The 15,797-nt window shown below is 41.3% G+C and overlaps 1 protein-coding gene across 4 annotated transcripts in view; it reads left to right on the top strand.

The window, feature by feature from the left end:
• The window catches only part of THSD7B (thrombospondin type 1 domain containing 7B), a 292,733-nt gene extending 280,219 nt beyond the window's left edge, over positions 1-12,514 (top strand). For all 4 annotated transcript variants that reach the window (XM_042877909.1, XM_042877908.1, XM_042877910.1 and 1 more), the window contains exons 23-29: positions 2,601-2,760; positions 3,094-3,267; positions 3,351-3,446; positions 4,578-4,660; positions 6,316-6,508; positions 9,772-9,859; positions 11,360-12,514. In XM_042877909.1, the coding sequence (XP_042733843.1) occupies positions 2,601-2,760; positions 3,094-3,267; positions 3,351-3,446; positions 4,578-4,660; positions 6,316-6,508; positions 9,772-9,859; positions 11,360-11,441 (876 nt within the window). In that variant the 3' untranslated portion in view covers positions 11,442-12,514. The remainder of the gene's footprint in view (positions 1-2,600; positions 2,761-3,093; positions 3,268-3,350; positions 3,447-4,577; positions 4,661-6,315; positions 6,509-9,771; positions 9,860-11,359) is intronic.
• The last annotated feature ends 3,283 nt before the right edge of the window (positions 12,515-15,797 follow it).

Raw genomic sequence — 15,797 nt, 5'->3', positions numbered from 1 at the left:
TATGAAAACATTGGCCAGTCAGTTCTTTACCTAAGATGATTGTGAATACACATGAATCCCAATGAAAGCTAAAAAGGGAGAACTTTTCTTAAAGGCACATTTCAACAAAGCATCTCATTGGGACTGTGAGCCCTTGTGCTGTTGGTGTGCTAGAGGTGGCTGCTGTATGGGCAGACCTCAGCTTACACCCTCCCATGGAAGAGTACTTGTAATATAGATTTGGTCCCCAAAGTTTTGAATATTCAATCATTTCCTCAGCAGTGCTCCTCTGATTAGCAGCTGCTCACTGAGTCCTCATTGTGCCGTCACTGCAGCAAATTTCCACTGATTCCACACCTATTAATTCGGTCTTCAAATGTATAATTTTGGGGAATGTGAATAATTTTTAGAATGATAAGGAAGTTAATGCATTGCTCCTGCATTGCTTATGACCTTGCCAAAAACATCAAAAAAGCCCGCTGTCATTCCCTCTGTAAATGACAGTACAACACCTTATCTTTTGAATGCGTTCAGTTCATTGTGAAAACGATTTCTAGTCTTGAGTGAAAGCAAGTAAATGGAAGGCACTGTTAAAAAGCTAACATGTTTGTTTGGAGTTGGTTTAGAGTCCATGATTTCTCTTTTTTTTTTTTATCCTAAACAAATGTATTGTCATTATTGCCTGATAGAAGAATGAAAAATGTTGCTTTGAGGCGCGCTAACTTTTATAGTGGAGGCTACCAAAAAATGCATTCTTTTCATATTATTAATATTTATTTCTCTGCTGCTGTATGCCTATTCATACATCGTTGTGTCGACAAATACTTGTATATTTACGACTCGTTTATAAAAGAACAAGTATCTTTTTAAAAGTTTTTCTGTCCTTTCCAGTAATCTTCAGCAATTCCTTGATCCACTTCTTGAGCTGCACGCAGGCTGCAGTTTGATCAGTGCCCATTTCCCCAGAGAATTTTCTCCACATCGTACTGTTTCCACCAGCAGTTTCCAAGAACTCTAACCCAATTGACAGCTGCATGAGTTATTCACACACCATTAATCTCAGGCTGCAATAGAGGTTTCAGCAGTGAAATGGTAATTTAGAGCAGTGCGTTACAGACCGACTAAAATGAAACATGGTGTTAAAAACTTGAGATCTGGCTGCATATGGTAAATCTACACTAATGCTTCTCTAAGATGCTTTTGATAAGCAACTACTCTCAGTCCAACTATTTATGCCCCTATTTCCATTTCATTGTGCGTCAGCAACAGAAGAGGTCTGGAGAAATTGAAAAAGGTACCACATGTTTACAGGAGAGATATTCTTGAGATTCCTGCTATCAGACACGCTGCCAAATAAATGAACTTGGTAGGAGCCATTCTGTTCCACAGATGAAGTCCATTATTTTAAAAGAATCTACTGCCAAGTGATTCAAAGTAGCATTTCCCCTGGTTATATAAAAGCAATGTTTCGTCCTTCTTCTTGAGCTTTATTTACTGAATTTTGCAAAGTGCCATTTCCACAAGGCTTGAGACACATGTTCATAAAGCATCACACAGGTTTAAGTTGTGTACCTCAGACATCGTTGCAGCTCTGTTTTTCAGGGAAAAATGAAACAATTCCAGCCTCTAGAAATAGCCTCAGGGCATCAATTCTCACATCTTCAGCTCTTGATCATCCGGTTAGCCAAATGATATTGATTTTCTGGTAGAGTAAGTCTTCAGCAAGTAGTTTGGTGTATGGCAATTTGGAGTATTTTAGGACTGGGCTGAAGAGCGTGGAATGGCTTGCATGGAGCCTCCTATTGCTTGTTCACACCAGGTGTCAGTGCTAACAGACTGTGGTTGGCTTCAAGTGGCATTTCAGTAAAGCAGGTGATCTGTGTCCACATCAGAACCGCTAACTCCCTGCACAATTAAGAAATTACATAACGCGTTAATCTCTGCAGCCTAATTAAAAGCGTTGATGGGGTTTTGCTGTTTGAATTTAAACCGTTTAAGTGCCCCATATTGGGCTGTATCACCAGAGGGGGTGAATGGAAATGCTCGTTTCTTTTTGAATGGGCTCTGCCATTGGCCTCTTCAGGGAAGCCAGAAAAGCCATCTCTGTGTTTATTGAACTGGGCATTCCTTAAGAATCAGTAAATACACAAGCTCTAACTAAAGACATGGAGGGCTTGCCCCAAAGACTGTATTCAGCTTTTACAGTACCCATCTCTTCTGGGAGCTTTGCTGCCTGGGCAATGATCAGCATTCCTAAAGCTGTGCTCTTCACATTTGTTTTTTTCCAATGCTGTGCTGGGGGAAGCACCCGCCTGAGCTCTGCCCCATCTGCTCAGTGACTCCTGTTTTCCCACATCTCCCACATGTGGAAAGGAAAGGATTTATGTGCTCTTCTCCCCACTTGGGCTGCAACACACTTTTTCATGTTCCATTGCCTCTGAGCTTCTGTAGAACTGTGTGCAGAGATGATCTGCATCTGTTTTCCCATAACTGTGGGTACTATTGCAGCCCAGAAACTGGATTTATATCTTTGAGTTCTTTTTAGGTGGAGTCAGGTGTGTTTCTTCTGCTGTCTGCTAGCAGCAGCAATGATTGTCTCTTTCTTTTCTGTCATTTCCTAGGGTGGACAGTGTGGAGATGGATTGCAAGTCCGCAACCTCACGTGCGTAGTGCATGATGCATCTGTTTCTGCTACATCCAAGCCAGTAGAAAGCACATTATGTGGTGAGCTACCTTTGAAGGAGAGTGTACTGCAGTTACCATGCTCTGTGCCTTGCCCAGGTAAAGTCTTTTGAAAGTCACACTACGTATCTGTCTGTAATAGCTTTCTGAGACTGAGTTGCTTGCATAGCTGAGCACTGTCAGCTGCTGCAGTAAGAATTTGTACTTCAGCAGATCAGGTAAATGCTCAGTCTGCTGTTTCTAGATCACCTGAAAAAGACTTTCTTTTTGGAGAAAATGAGATTTCTCATGAAGCAGAAAATCTGAATAATGCATACCATTGGGTGATAAACTGGTGTTATTTCACTGTTAAAGCCGTTGTACTCAGCCTGTCCTTAATCCTTTAAGGCCGATTCCTTTTGCAAACCTGTGATTTATTCTCTCTGCATGCAGGTGACTGCCACCTGACCGAGTGGTCAGAGTGGAGCTCCTGCGAGCTCACATGCATTGATGGCAGGAGCTTTGAAACAACGGGACGGCAGGCTCGCTCCAGGGCGCTCATCGGTCAGCCTGCTGAGAACACAGACAGCTGCTCTGGACAAGTGGTGGAAACACGGCCTTGCTCAGGTAGCCTTGCCAGGGTTTGTCCTGCACAAGAGCTTACTCAGGTTTTATTGGAAAGTGAAGGCTGACTGGTATTGATGTTGCAGGAGGGAGGTGTTACGAATACCTGTGGAAAACCAGCCTTTGGAGAGACAGTGTGCGCACAGTGTGGTGTCAGCGCTCAGATGGAATAAATGTCACAGGTATGTCCAAAAGCACACGTGGCTGAAAAGTCTTCTTCCAGGTATTTCTTCTTCTGCACCACATGTTCAGAGGGCAGTTGGAGAGCTTTCCTTCCTGATTTCCCCAAGGTTTCAGTTTAGAGCTGTGAGTAGGAAAGGTGGGCACTCAGCAGCCTTGCTGTCAGGTCATCTCACATGTCATTGCACGAGGACATGTGGGTGAAGTACCCTAACTGACTTTTGGGCTAGATGATCTTAGTGGTCTTTTCCTACCTTAATGATTCTATGATTTTATGACTGCTGTATTAGCCACAGGAGGAAATGAGTGTGCCTATACTAACAGGCCTGCCTAAGCCTTCTTGTAACTGTGGAGAAGGGAAGAGAAAATCACCTGCAATGGAAAAGAGCCCAGCTTCTGTAATGCTTCTTCTATTCAATAGACAGGAATCTCAGATCACTCAGACTGTGAGATTCCTGCTGGTGCTGTGACCTACAAATTCCTCCTGCACAGGATGAAAAGTGAAATTCATGGTCAGCACTTTGAAGCTGTACAAGAGGTTGGCAAAGGTAATAGGGCTTGCACATCTGCAGGATCTATCTTGGTATGCGCAGGATGAATGAAGAGAGAGCAGGAATGAAAATGGTATCCAGTTCTATTTATACTGAGTAGTTAAGATAATATACAAAAGTTTTATGTGCGAAGGTTGCCAAGTAGTTAAGAGCTCATTAACACTTTTTTATTCCTATAGAAGCACAGAATTTCCCTAGTGTGAATGGGCTAAGGTGTTATGTGGATTATGTCTTCTTATGTAGATAAGACATTAATGAGGACACAGAAGATCTGCATCTAATTCCTGATTCTGTCCCCAACTTCCTATGTGGCCTGGGGCAAATTGCTTAAGTCTGTATATCTCTTTTCTCTATTAATAAGATGGGTATGATAATAATTCCCTGCCTTGTGAAATTAATTAATACGATTCCTACAGATATTATGCTAATGTGTTCAGTAGTCTAGTACTTAGCCATTTAAAATAAGCAAGCAACCACTTCCTGCAGTACAGTGATCCAAGTCAAAAATATTGTAAAACATACCCATTTCTCTTTCGTTTGAAAAGCACTCTTCTGTTTTGCAAGTAACTTCTCCTTTTCCAGGAGGGTGTGCTCTTCAGACCAAACCTGCTGAAGTTCAGCACTGCAGCCCAGCATGCAGAAAACCCTTCTCCTACTGCACCCAGGTACTTGGCTGCTGCAGAATGTGGCTGAGGAGTGAACATTGCAAAACCTTTTTCATTACCTTTGTATGTTAAACGCATTCTAGGACCTAGGAGATAATTTAGCATGCCCATGATACCACCTCGAGGCAGTAGTAGGAATTTCAGTCCAAAAGCTTCGTAGTTCTGCGCGGATGAGTAAAGGTGTGTAAGTGTAGAATTGTTACAATTTTGGTTTTGTTTCATGGGGAGAGTTTGGAACCTTCTGGTCTAGTATTCATTGAATGCTGTTTTACTGCCACATAGCAAGAGGACTGTTTAAAACTTTAGTAAGCGAGGAGATAAAAATGCATTTGCTCTCCTGCTCCTGCATGGATGCAGGAGGCCCCTGTGAGTACAAGGAAGCTGTAGCAGCCTGCTCCCACTACCTCCACAGTAACCCCTAAAGCAAAGCCAGAACTGACCTGCTTGCTGAAATGGTGAGCATCTGCAGCACCCGCTGGATCTTTGAGCCCCCGTCTCCTCTTTGCCTCTGAGGTTACAAATGTCTCTTCCTGTAGGTACTGAAGGCTAGATTCAGAGCTACCAAAAATGTCTTCTCCTTGTCCTCCGTGTCAGTGGTGTGACAGCATAAAACCTTAAAATAGCCAGATACAGCTGAGGTGTAGATATTTCTGTTTTAAAACTAGCTTCCACAGCTCTCAGTCTCACCTGAGTATCTTGTGGGAGGAATTATGGGAGGAATTAGCAGTGGATGCGAGCTCGTGTACGGGTTGTTGTAAAGTGATAGGTAGACATGCATTTCTTAGCTGTAAAAACTGTTGAGGTATCCTGCACCTTTCGCACCAAAAGCTCAGGATTGTGTCTGTCAACAAGTTGGGGGGGCTGTAGCAAAAACCGTGATAACAGGGTTAAATTCTTATCACATATACTGTAAATCAGTTTTCTGCTTGGATCGTGCAGAGCATATCAGACCACCACACGGGCATTGTAATTATAGGATAATTAGAAAAGAAATGCAATCTAAAAAAGCTATATTAAATTAGACATCCAGAAAATGGAGTATCTGTTTAGTGAACCACCACATTCTAAGAAACCTCTGGAAGAAATTGCCTGCACTGGTCCAGCATAGCAGATATTTGGTCAGAGGGGTAATGCTTCCTTATAGATAGTTCTGTGAAATACTAGAGCAGAAATAGATTGGAATGGAGAGTTGGGTCTGAATTGGGATTGCTTCTTAATTCATTTCTTCTAATGCCCATCATGGTCACTACTAATTTTTGTTATTGACAAGAGGAGTTGGATCAGGCCACAGATGCCTATGGTTAAGCCTGTTGTGATGAGAATGTTTCCATATTGAGCTACTCTTTTATTACTCTTATCATTTTTTATTTATTATTATTTATTACTCTTCTATATCGAGTTACTCTTTTAACCAATTCCCCAAGTATATTATGGTTGTTTTAGCTGAAGTGGGTTTGCAGCACCAGGTTGTGGCCTGTTTGGTTTCGTGTCAGTGAACTTAGTAATTACATGTTGTAATTTACGTATGGTGTACATATGATGTTGTAAAGTTACATATGATGTAACTTGCCATTTCTTGATAGTTTACATACAATTTGTGCTGTCCTGTGAAAGGATACTAACATTTTAATATTGAATTCCCTTTTATTACCTAGAGAGGAGTCTGCGGTTGTGAGCGAGGATATACAGAAATAATGAGATCAAATGGTTTGCTGGATTACTGCATGAAGGTACCAGGTTTAGAAGATAAGAAGGCTGATGTTAAGACGATTTCTGGAAAAAATAAACCCGTCAACTCCAAAATGCATGACATTTTCAAAGGATGGTCTATTCAACCTTTTAATCCAGGTGAAAAACTTAAATATGAATGGAATAAATTTTCTTTACAGTGTTTCTGCAGAAGAAAGATACAAGCTTTGTAGATCATAACATCAGAGATTGCATCTGGAGCTGCAGAGCGGCCTCACGGTTTCTAACTCGTGTGTCATCTTTCATTCCTTTGTGATTGTACAGAGTAATCACAATCTCTTATGTTGAGAGATAGCAAAGAGAATAAAGCAACAATATTTTGCAAAAGTATACTTAAATGCAGTTGGGGGGATGCTTGGAATTATCTGTGATGATTCGGTAAGTAATGCATTTGGACCAGGGAAGACTTCAGTAGCACTTCAGAAGATTCTGAGCAAAAAGTGCTTGAGACTTCATTAAAGACAACATGGGTTGTTTCTTGACATATTTCAAAAGTGCTTGAAAAAATACAGTAGAAAGCATAGAGTTTGGAGTTTTAATTGTTGGAGTTAAGACACTGAGAGAACAAAAACAAGCCAGAAGCAGGCAGGCTGCCGTGTCTAAGCAGCAGTGAGTCCTGAGTACTTCTGTGGCTTGTTTGTCATCGTTCCCAGCTGGAACGGGCACACGGGCTGCAACACACCTCACTGCTGCACAAGACTGATGCAGTAGCTGTCACAGCTGGTCACCATTTTGGTTATGACTAAAATTAACTTATGCATATTAAATTTATGATATGGAAATATAACTTGAAAATAAGCAACAAAAGTATCAGATAAGTCAAGTTTTACTGAAATACTTCAGTTGCCTCTATATCGTGCTAGTCCCATCTTCCCTGTCTTCTGCTCTCTGACATTGCCTTTCTTTCCTATTAGCTTGTAATGAACATGAGATTTTAGAAAACATGCAATTTAAGGTTCTGTTGGGGGATTCCGGGAACCATAATTCTGTCTGATATATGTGATTGCACGTTGAATGTTACATTTACATATTTGATTTGCATACGGTAGTTAACCTTTGTGTTGACAGTCTCAGAGCTAATAGAGCTTGGTCCACAGCCTTTTAAAGTTGGCTGGTTTTTGACCAAACTCATCATCCAGAAACCCATATAGTTCACCAGCTGTTTGAGTCACAGGTTTGGGGTTAATTGCCTCTTTGTCAGCAACTGTGGCCCTCTGTGGGCTGTCTTCCTTAGGTGTCACATCTTCAGCTGATAACTTTATGAGGTTAGAAAAAGGGAGAGAGGTGTAGGTGGATGCTGCAGTCCTGTTTTAATCAGCATTCCAGGCTGCAAAGCTTCCTTCTGGTGAGCTTGACCTCAGCGCAGCGTTTGTGAGCCTGTTCTCCACTAGGACAAAAGACAGAGACAGGGACTAAGGAGCTTCAACAGAACATAGTGTTATGTAGTATTAGAGTATAAATGTTACAGCAACAATGTATGGTAAATAAATGAACATGCTACATTTGTGTATCATCAACCCATCCAGTAGGTTTTCTTCAGTCTATATGTGCCCTTCAGACCCAGCTCAAGGCTGGTGCTCTTCACACTGTTCCCCTTTGTCTTCCCTCTTGACAAAATATGTAATTAGTGCCTTAAAACAGGCTCTGAGGCTTACTCATCTGGGAGATTGCAGTAATTAGTGCTAGCAGAACCAGGAGACCACTGTTGCCTACTAGTTATGCTCTTGATAGCAAAACTGTGGTGAGTGCTCCCTGTACGGATGGCATTTATCATCCTTCAGAGCTATAGTCCTTGACATTTGTGTATGTCTAAGGACTTGTATCTGTCACTAGAAGTATATGTGCCCCTCTGTACTTAATTTGTGGTTTTCCTTCCTGGTTATGGTTTGGAACACAAATTTTATAATGATTTAATGGGTCTTGATGTTTTTGTTCTTTCAAATGCTCTGCAGGAGCACGCAGAACTGATTTTGAATCTGGCTGTTTTTCCATTCTTTGCCACGCTCTGGGAGGCCAGAGTTCAACACAGAAACTTTTTAAATAGTATTGTTTAAATTATTGGTTGGTGTGGTCCAGTGCCTTCGTATTGCAGCTGGAGAGCCTGTCTGCCTTCATAGCAGACCTGGTGGGGTGCCATGTGCTTGCTGTGACAAACCCTTTGCAGCACTGTTAAATGTTTCTTGGCCGTAAATTTCATACCTGACCGTCAGGAGAAGAAGTAAAACCTGTCATGATGAACAGAGCAGTTCTCACGGGGAAGATAGGCTGCAAGTGGTTAGAGAAGAGGAGAAAGTCTGTGAGCAATACTCAGACTTCTCACAAAGCTTGGAGGGAAAAGAGCCCACAGCCAAAACCAGGAAAAAAAATGGGATCTGATTAAATATGTTTCCTTTTGAAAAAAAAAATGATCATTCCAACATAAAAAGAAAAATAAGTTCCCTGTCTGTCTTATGCAGAAAGTCCCCACGTGCTTGAGTGCACTGGCAATGGTCTCGGTCAGCCTATGTCTGTGGGCATGGAGAGGGCTCGTAGTTCTGCCTCCAGGATGGATTAATAACTCTGCTGATATGAATCAGCTCCGACTGCTGCTGTGTGGAGAAAATATCACCACGTCCATCCACCAGGAATTATTTACAGCCAGAACTGAGCAGGAAGCAGCAGTATTGATCTTTTAAAAATGATTATTATTAATGGAGAGCTTTAGTTCATAACCTGTCCCAGTAATATGTATTAAGACTTCCTATCAGAAGGAAGTGTTTCACAACACTTGAGTGAAATGTGTGTGGAGGGGTTCTTGCATGGATTGTAGAGTGAGTCCCCTGCCATTGCATGGGGACAGATCATGCAGCCCTGTTGGCAGCCCTATCTCAATTTTGGAAGCTTGTTATGTTTCCTGTGGTACAGCTTCATCCCTCTTACTATTACAAAGCCTATCCTTGTTCTTCCTCTAAGCTGAATTTATTCCCATTTGTTGCCCAGACACTTTTCAGCTCTGAGCAGCTGGTTCCTCTTTGGTGTGCTGACGTCTACCCCAAGTGACCCACAAGTACAGACTGGCTGTGGGTTATGAAATAGAGCTGCTCTGGAAAGCTGACACAAAGAGTTCCTTTCAGCTTTCATCAAAAAGCATCTGAAGTCCTTACCAAAGTTAAGATTGTGTGTTCAAAGAAATTGATTTTTACAGGAATGCCTTTCCTATCAAAAACATTTTTGATGGATTTTTCCCAGCAACTCACTGTTGTGTTTCCCATCAATGATGCTATGAGTTCTGCTTGTGTGTTTCCTCTTATCCTCTTGAGAAGAATTCATTTACAAAACGTTTTATTTTTTCTTTCTTTGTCTTTTTTCCAATCTTCCAACAGATGGTAAGCTGAAGATGTGGGTGTATGGAGTATCAGCTAGCGGGTTCCTCATCATAGCCCTCCTGATTTTTACATCCTTTCTGATGTGGTGAGTGTGGCACAGGGTTTTGGGCTTTGTTTGCTCACTTGTTTTTAAGATTTAATCCTTAAGGCATTAAGGAAGAATGAAACTTGGATTAGAGACCTACCCTCATTTGGCCTCTACCTCAGAGCAATTTAAAACTCCTCACGTTAGAGATGCTAACCTACATGATTGTGAAGATGTGTGGTGGTCATGCGGGGAAATAATTACTTTTGGTTATCAGTAGACCTATATATTCAGAATTCTGGTGGGATTAGGAATGGCTTCTTATTGTTTATTGGATTCTTATTAAAAAAAAAAAAAAAGCTGAAGAAAGGCAAGGGAGAGAATTGGAGGTAGGAGCTACTTCCTGTTCGAGGAAAGACCAAAAATAATGGGGTCGTTCAGCTGGAAAATGGTGTTTGATGGGAGAATACAATAGAGAACTATGAAATCGTGAATGGAGTTGGAAAAGGGCCCAGGGAATCTTTATCTCATGCAGTGTAAGAAGTAGGAGGCATCAGATGAAGTGTTTAAAATAAACAAAAGATCTTTATTTTCACACTGCGCATTACTACCTTGTGAGCTTACTGGTAGGGGCTGTCCATCCAGAAAGATAAATGGAGTAGAAGATGGCAGAACAGTTAATGGGAGAGTGGCTTTCTTGGTGTTAAGCATGGCTTTCTGGGTCTACGTCTTAGCTCAGGAAATCTCTATGTAAGTTTTTGCAGTGAATACCTCAGGAGAAGGCACACCTTGTGTCCAAAGCTGCTGTTACCAGCCACTGTTAGAAATAGGGCACCGTGCATGCTGAAGCTCTGCTCTGCACCAGCACATCTTATGGGGGGGCTTCATGGTGACGGAGTTCATCCATGTCCTAACAACAGCATTACCCTATTTCACCCAGAATTTATTCCCTCTCATTATTTCTCTCATTCTCTCTTCAATTAAAAGCAGTGTTTGGCTGATGCATTGAAGCGTAGCTTCTGTGTTTTTTGAGTGATATAGCTACTGATTATCTGCAATGGAGCATGCTCAGTGGAGAATTTGTGAAGTAGCATTACATGCTTCTCCATCACTTGAAGACTGGAAGTGCGGAAGTGTATTTCTCAGTAATAACTATTGTTGTTTCAAGGAAAAGAATAGGAATATCCCAGGTCTAGGCAGCTCATGTTTCATTTTTTTCCATGAGGTGTTCTTTGTTTTATCATCTGTGAGAAGATACCAGAGACAAATGTGTTTGATTTCCTCTCCAGATGATAAGCACAGCTGGCTGCACACTGAGCTGCCCTTTCTCGGCAGGCTGCGTGTCCACACCACCCATGGAATAACACACAAGTAGTTCCAGGCCGGCTTTCTTGGAAGAAGCCTCCATGCTGCCATGTCACCTGGTTGCAAACTGAAATAGCCAGTGTGGGAAGCTGATTTTTATGTTGAAGTTCATTTTTTATGTTGGTGTGTCTGAGCTTCACACAGTGTTACCGTTTACGCTTTTTGCCTCCTGAAATATTTTTATTTTTCTTGCAGCAAAAAAAGCAAGCAGCATCAAAGCACTCCTCCACAACAGAAGCCTCTAACCTTAGCCTATGATGGAGACATTGACATGTAACATAGAAAAGAAATCCAAATGTAGACATCGACTGCCTTAACCACTTTCTTTTTTGTAACTCTCAGACTTCTCAGTTTTTTGAGGAATCTCCTGATGTGTAATAACCAGGCAGAACAGAAATACTGCAAGCTTAACATTTTGCCACCTCGTTACTAAAGAAAAAATAATGGAGTCAAAGTCTTGGATCTTGTGAAACTTTCCTGAAGAAACTGGAAAATGCATCTCTTCCTGTTGAGCAATGGGAATTAAAATAAGAAAGTCTGCCAACATCAAATGGAATTGGTCCAAAAAAAAAAAAGAAAAAGAAAAAAAGCATGACAATCTGGAAGAAAATGTGACATTTACCGTAAATGACAAGTTTGACACAGCATCATTATGCACTATATTAGTGCAGGGTTCTTTATTCTTCACATATTTCAACAATGAGTTTTCTAGTGTTTACATTTCGTTCAAAGACTTTAAAACTGGATCACGTATTTTGAGAAATGCAAAGAATAGTGAGTTGGAGTGTCTGAAGTTATCTGGTTTTTTAAAGTTTCTTCCTTCTTATCCTGTTTTCTAGTCTGGAATATGATTTCTTTTCATTTCCACCTACAGGACAGAATAAGGATTGCTAAGAAGAAGCCTAGGTGGTTTCTGAACTGAAAGTATTTTTTAAAGGGTTGAGTAGATAGATGGATGCTCTGATGAATGGCTAGAGGGCCTGATTGTTTAAAAAGTATTTTAAATTAAACAAAAGCATGTAGATACATTATGGCCAGTTTAAATTGTTATTCCGTTTAATTAATACAAACTCTGCTTTTGTATTTAAATTTTCTTATCTGAAATATTTATAAATTCTTTTTTTGAATTTAATTACCTGACCTCATTTAATATACATCAAACACAAATACGGTTTGTAGCAGGCCTTGCTTTTTTAAATGTTTCAAAACCACTGAAAAGTTACATGTTGTAAACATCTGGGAGTATTTGAAGAGGGTACGTGTTTATAATAGTATGTGTTGCAAGTAAGGAAGTGCCATCTTGTGGTATTGACTTGTATTTATAAGCAAATAAAATGCTAAAGAGAGTGAGAAAGTTGCTTCTGGTATGTTGAATTAAATGTGTGTAAACAATATTCATTATTAGTCCTTTACTGTGTCTGAGACTGAATGCTGATTTCAAACAGTTCTGGCATGTTTGGTGCTGTAGTGATTAGCTGAAGAAATGGTGTAGACAAGCACAAGTTGAGAGTAATTGCAGATCTGGAGAACGCTCAGGGTATTTTTAGCTCAGTGCTGCTTCTTTTTGGAATAATTAGAAGGGAAGAAAAGAATTATTAGCAGCCCTTGTCAACATGCAGTTGCTGTGCAAGGGATCACGAGAGAAGAGCATCACCAGGCAGAAGGCGATGCTCGTGTTGTCACAGCACTGCTCATATTCAGAGTTTGAACGCTATGATTTCATTGGAGATATGGCACTGTGAATAGGTTTACTTCCCTGGCAGGGCAGGAGGTCACAGCATCAAGCCATGGTGGTGCTGTGGCTGCAAAGCAAGGTCAGAAACACACTTTCCTTTTCCAAAGAAACAAATATGGATGGAATTGAGAGGGAACACTGTCTCAGTCACTTGCAGAGAACGCAGCTTCCTGCCAAAGGCGTTTGGCTGGTCCTACTTTCTGCCTTGGAGTTTTAAGTGATCATGGTACTAGCAGCAGGGTCTGGTTGTTATCAGTAACATTGGGAGCCTAATAATATAAATAGCCTGTATATATGTGTGTGTCTATATTTATTTATTTATTTATTTTATTTTTTCCTCTTTTTTTGCAGTGCCCAGTACTGAACCTTTGAGTGGCGTATGACTTACAAGGGCAGTGACATTCCGGGTGCTGCTAGGAGGAGTACTGCCAGGCCATAACATTAGTGTATGTGTGGGATGTGATGTAAGGGGAATGGTAGCTTGTGAAAAAATGATGGAATAAACTCAATTAAGAAAGCTGCTCAAACAGGCATTGGGGTGGGGAAAGTTGGTGTAATAATAACAAAGCATGGCAGCTGCAACATGTGGCCATTTTCCTCAGTATCAGCCCAAACCAAAATGCTTTCTTCTTTCCCTGGGCAAGCCCAAGCACTGACAGCACAGAAGTTGTGCTTTGCTTGAAGATCTGCTGGTGAATGCTGTTACATGTGTCAGCTGCACAGGTGGGCCCCGTCTGGGATATTTGCATGCGCAGATACTGCATCCAGATGTCACTGTGCCTAAGTACATGGAACATCTGGGCTTTTGTTGTGTAGGAGCAGCAGAGGGACTGGGAGCCCAACGTTGCTGTTAGCAGGGCTGGATCCCAGCTCTAATCCTCTCTCCTCCAGCAGTCACACAGGGAGCACCGCTGAGTGTTTTACCTTTAGATGCCACAGCCAAGAGCAAAGAGAGTGATTTTATTTGCCCTAGAAATAAAACAGCGTAAGAACTCTTGACTAGCCAAGATAGATAAAGCCCTGTAAATTAGCTTGTGCTTAAATATGGTTTTAAGAGTAGCCTAATTGCATAGTGTTCTTTGCCAGAGTGCACTTATATTCACCTGTTTCCTAAAAAATGAAGAAAATACAGTCAGTTGAGCATTTCCATTTTGGATTAGTCCTCATAAGTATGATTGTTAGGGATCAGATCATTTGCTGCTCTCATGGCATAGCTCATTTCTTGAAAATCTGCCTTTTTTCTAAACATATAGCCTAATTTGCACTTATGAATGGAAGAAGAAATGTAGTTCAATGTCAGGGCTTGATTTCAATTGAGAAGTAGTAATGCAGAAAGAAATTATACAACTCAGGGCGTTTTGAAACATGGCTTGGAATTCCTGATATATTAGCATGCCTCAGGACAGATTTAACATGTAACTGGTATAAGTGTAATGTAAATGAAGTAACTTCCCTGTCTCACAGCTGGGACACGCTCCTGTCCTGGGCAGGAGCTTGATTTATGTTATCTCTCTGAGGATGACTTGTCTGGGAGCACAGCACCCCGCTGTCCCTTGAAATGGCTTTGCATTTGGCCGTGCGTGGAGATGTGGTTCCATTTACACCTGGGGAGAAGAGAGCAGACTTGGCTGAAAGGCTGTAGTGGTGATCACAGCTGCAGGATGCTTTCTGCAGGAATGTTTAGCGTATGCCCTTTTATCTCCCAGTCTAATACAGTTTGTCCTTACTTTAAAATGTAAACAGCTTTCATTGGTCACACATGAAATGTCTCAGAAAAGAATCCAGAAACCCTATATTTGCACTTGCTGGTAATTATGTTCATTTGCCTTGATGACATGCTTTGTTACAATAGCGTGTAGAGCGGACTCCAGACAGATACATGGGTTAAAGCAATTGATGGGATTCGTCCTGAAAGGCAAAGAAGCATTTTGATGGAATGAAAAATCAGATTCAATTTCCTTTGATAAAGAAGAATGTTAATTTTCTCCTCGGCTATATGAAAGTTCACCTGCATGTTATGAATATCGTGGTTGTTACATGACAATATGACATTTGGAAGAAACTCTTCAAACATAATAACAGTGGAGAATCTTTCAACAGTCTGTGGATGCATGGAACACCAGGCATTAATTTTGCAGCTGCAGAAGGTAGCAGTTACAATGTTTTTTGAGGCAATCTGGCTTCCAGTGCACGTGACCTGGCTTCAAGTAGCTGTTCTGTACAAGTGTCAGCAGTGAGTGCAGTGGAATGGCCTCATGTTGCACCAGGGGAGGTTCAGGTTGGATGTTAGGACAAATTTTATCTCAGAAAGAGTGGTATTGGCATGGGCTGCCCAGGGAGGTGGGGGAGTCACCATCCCTGGAGGTGTTCAACGAGCATGGAGATGTGGCACTGAGGGATGTGGTCAGTGGGCATGGTGGGGACCGGCTGGAGTTGGACTTGATCCTAGTGGCCTTTTCCAATCTTCACGATTATGTGGTTCTAAATTAAGTGATCTAATCACACAATTTTATTTTGTCCTCTGCACTGCTATTAAATTCAGTGACTGAATTAGGGAAGAACAGCAGTCTGTGACTCAGAGTAGTGAAAGATTTAAGTGTGCCATGAGAAATGTGTTTGGCAGATGTTCTCCTGCAGGATCAAGCTTCTTGGCTTACCTACATTGGGTGGACCAACTGTATCCAAATTTTTTTAGGTGGGGTAGTTTGGATCCATCTGAGTGCAGAAATATGGAATGGTTTCAATGGCAAGTCACGATGGATTTTAAATCTATCCCATTTAAATCATTCCCCATGCCTTGAGAAAAGACTGCAAGCAATTGATGGTGACAGTTGACATCTTGTCCTCAGATAAGCAAACCCAAGTAGGCCTTTGCAGGAAAGATTCTCTTATGGGAGA

This window comes from Lagopus leucura, unplaced genomic scaffold (assembly GCF_019238085.1).
Source record: "Lagopus leucura isolate 7727_CA_CO unplaced genomic scaffold, USGS_WTPT01 Super-Scaffold_100019, whole genome shotgun sequence".
Classification (NCBI taxonomy): Eukaryota; Metazoa; Chordata; class Aves; order Galliformes; family Phasianidae; genus Lagopus; species Lagopus leucura.
The sequence above is the reverse complement of the archived record's forward strand: the minus strand, read 5'-3'. Positions and strand labels throughout refer to the sequence as shown.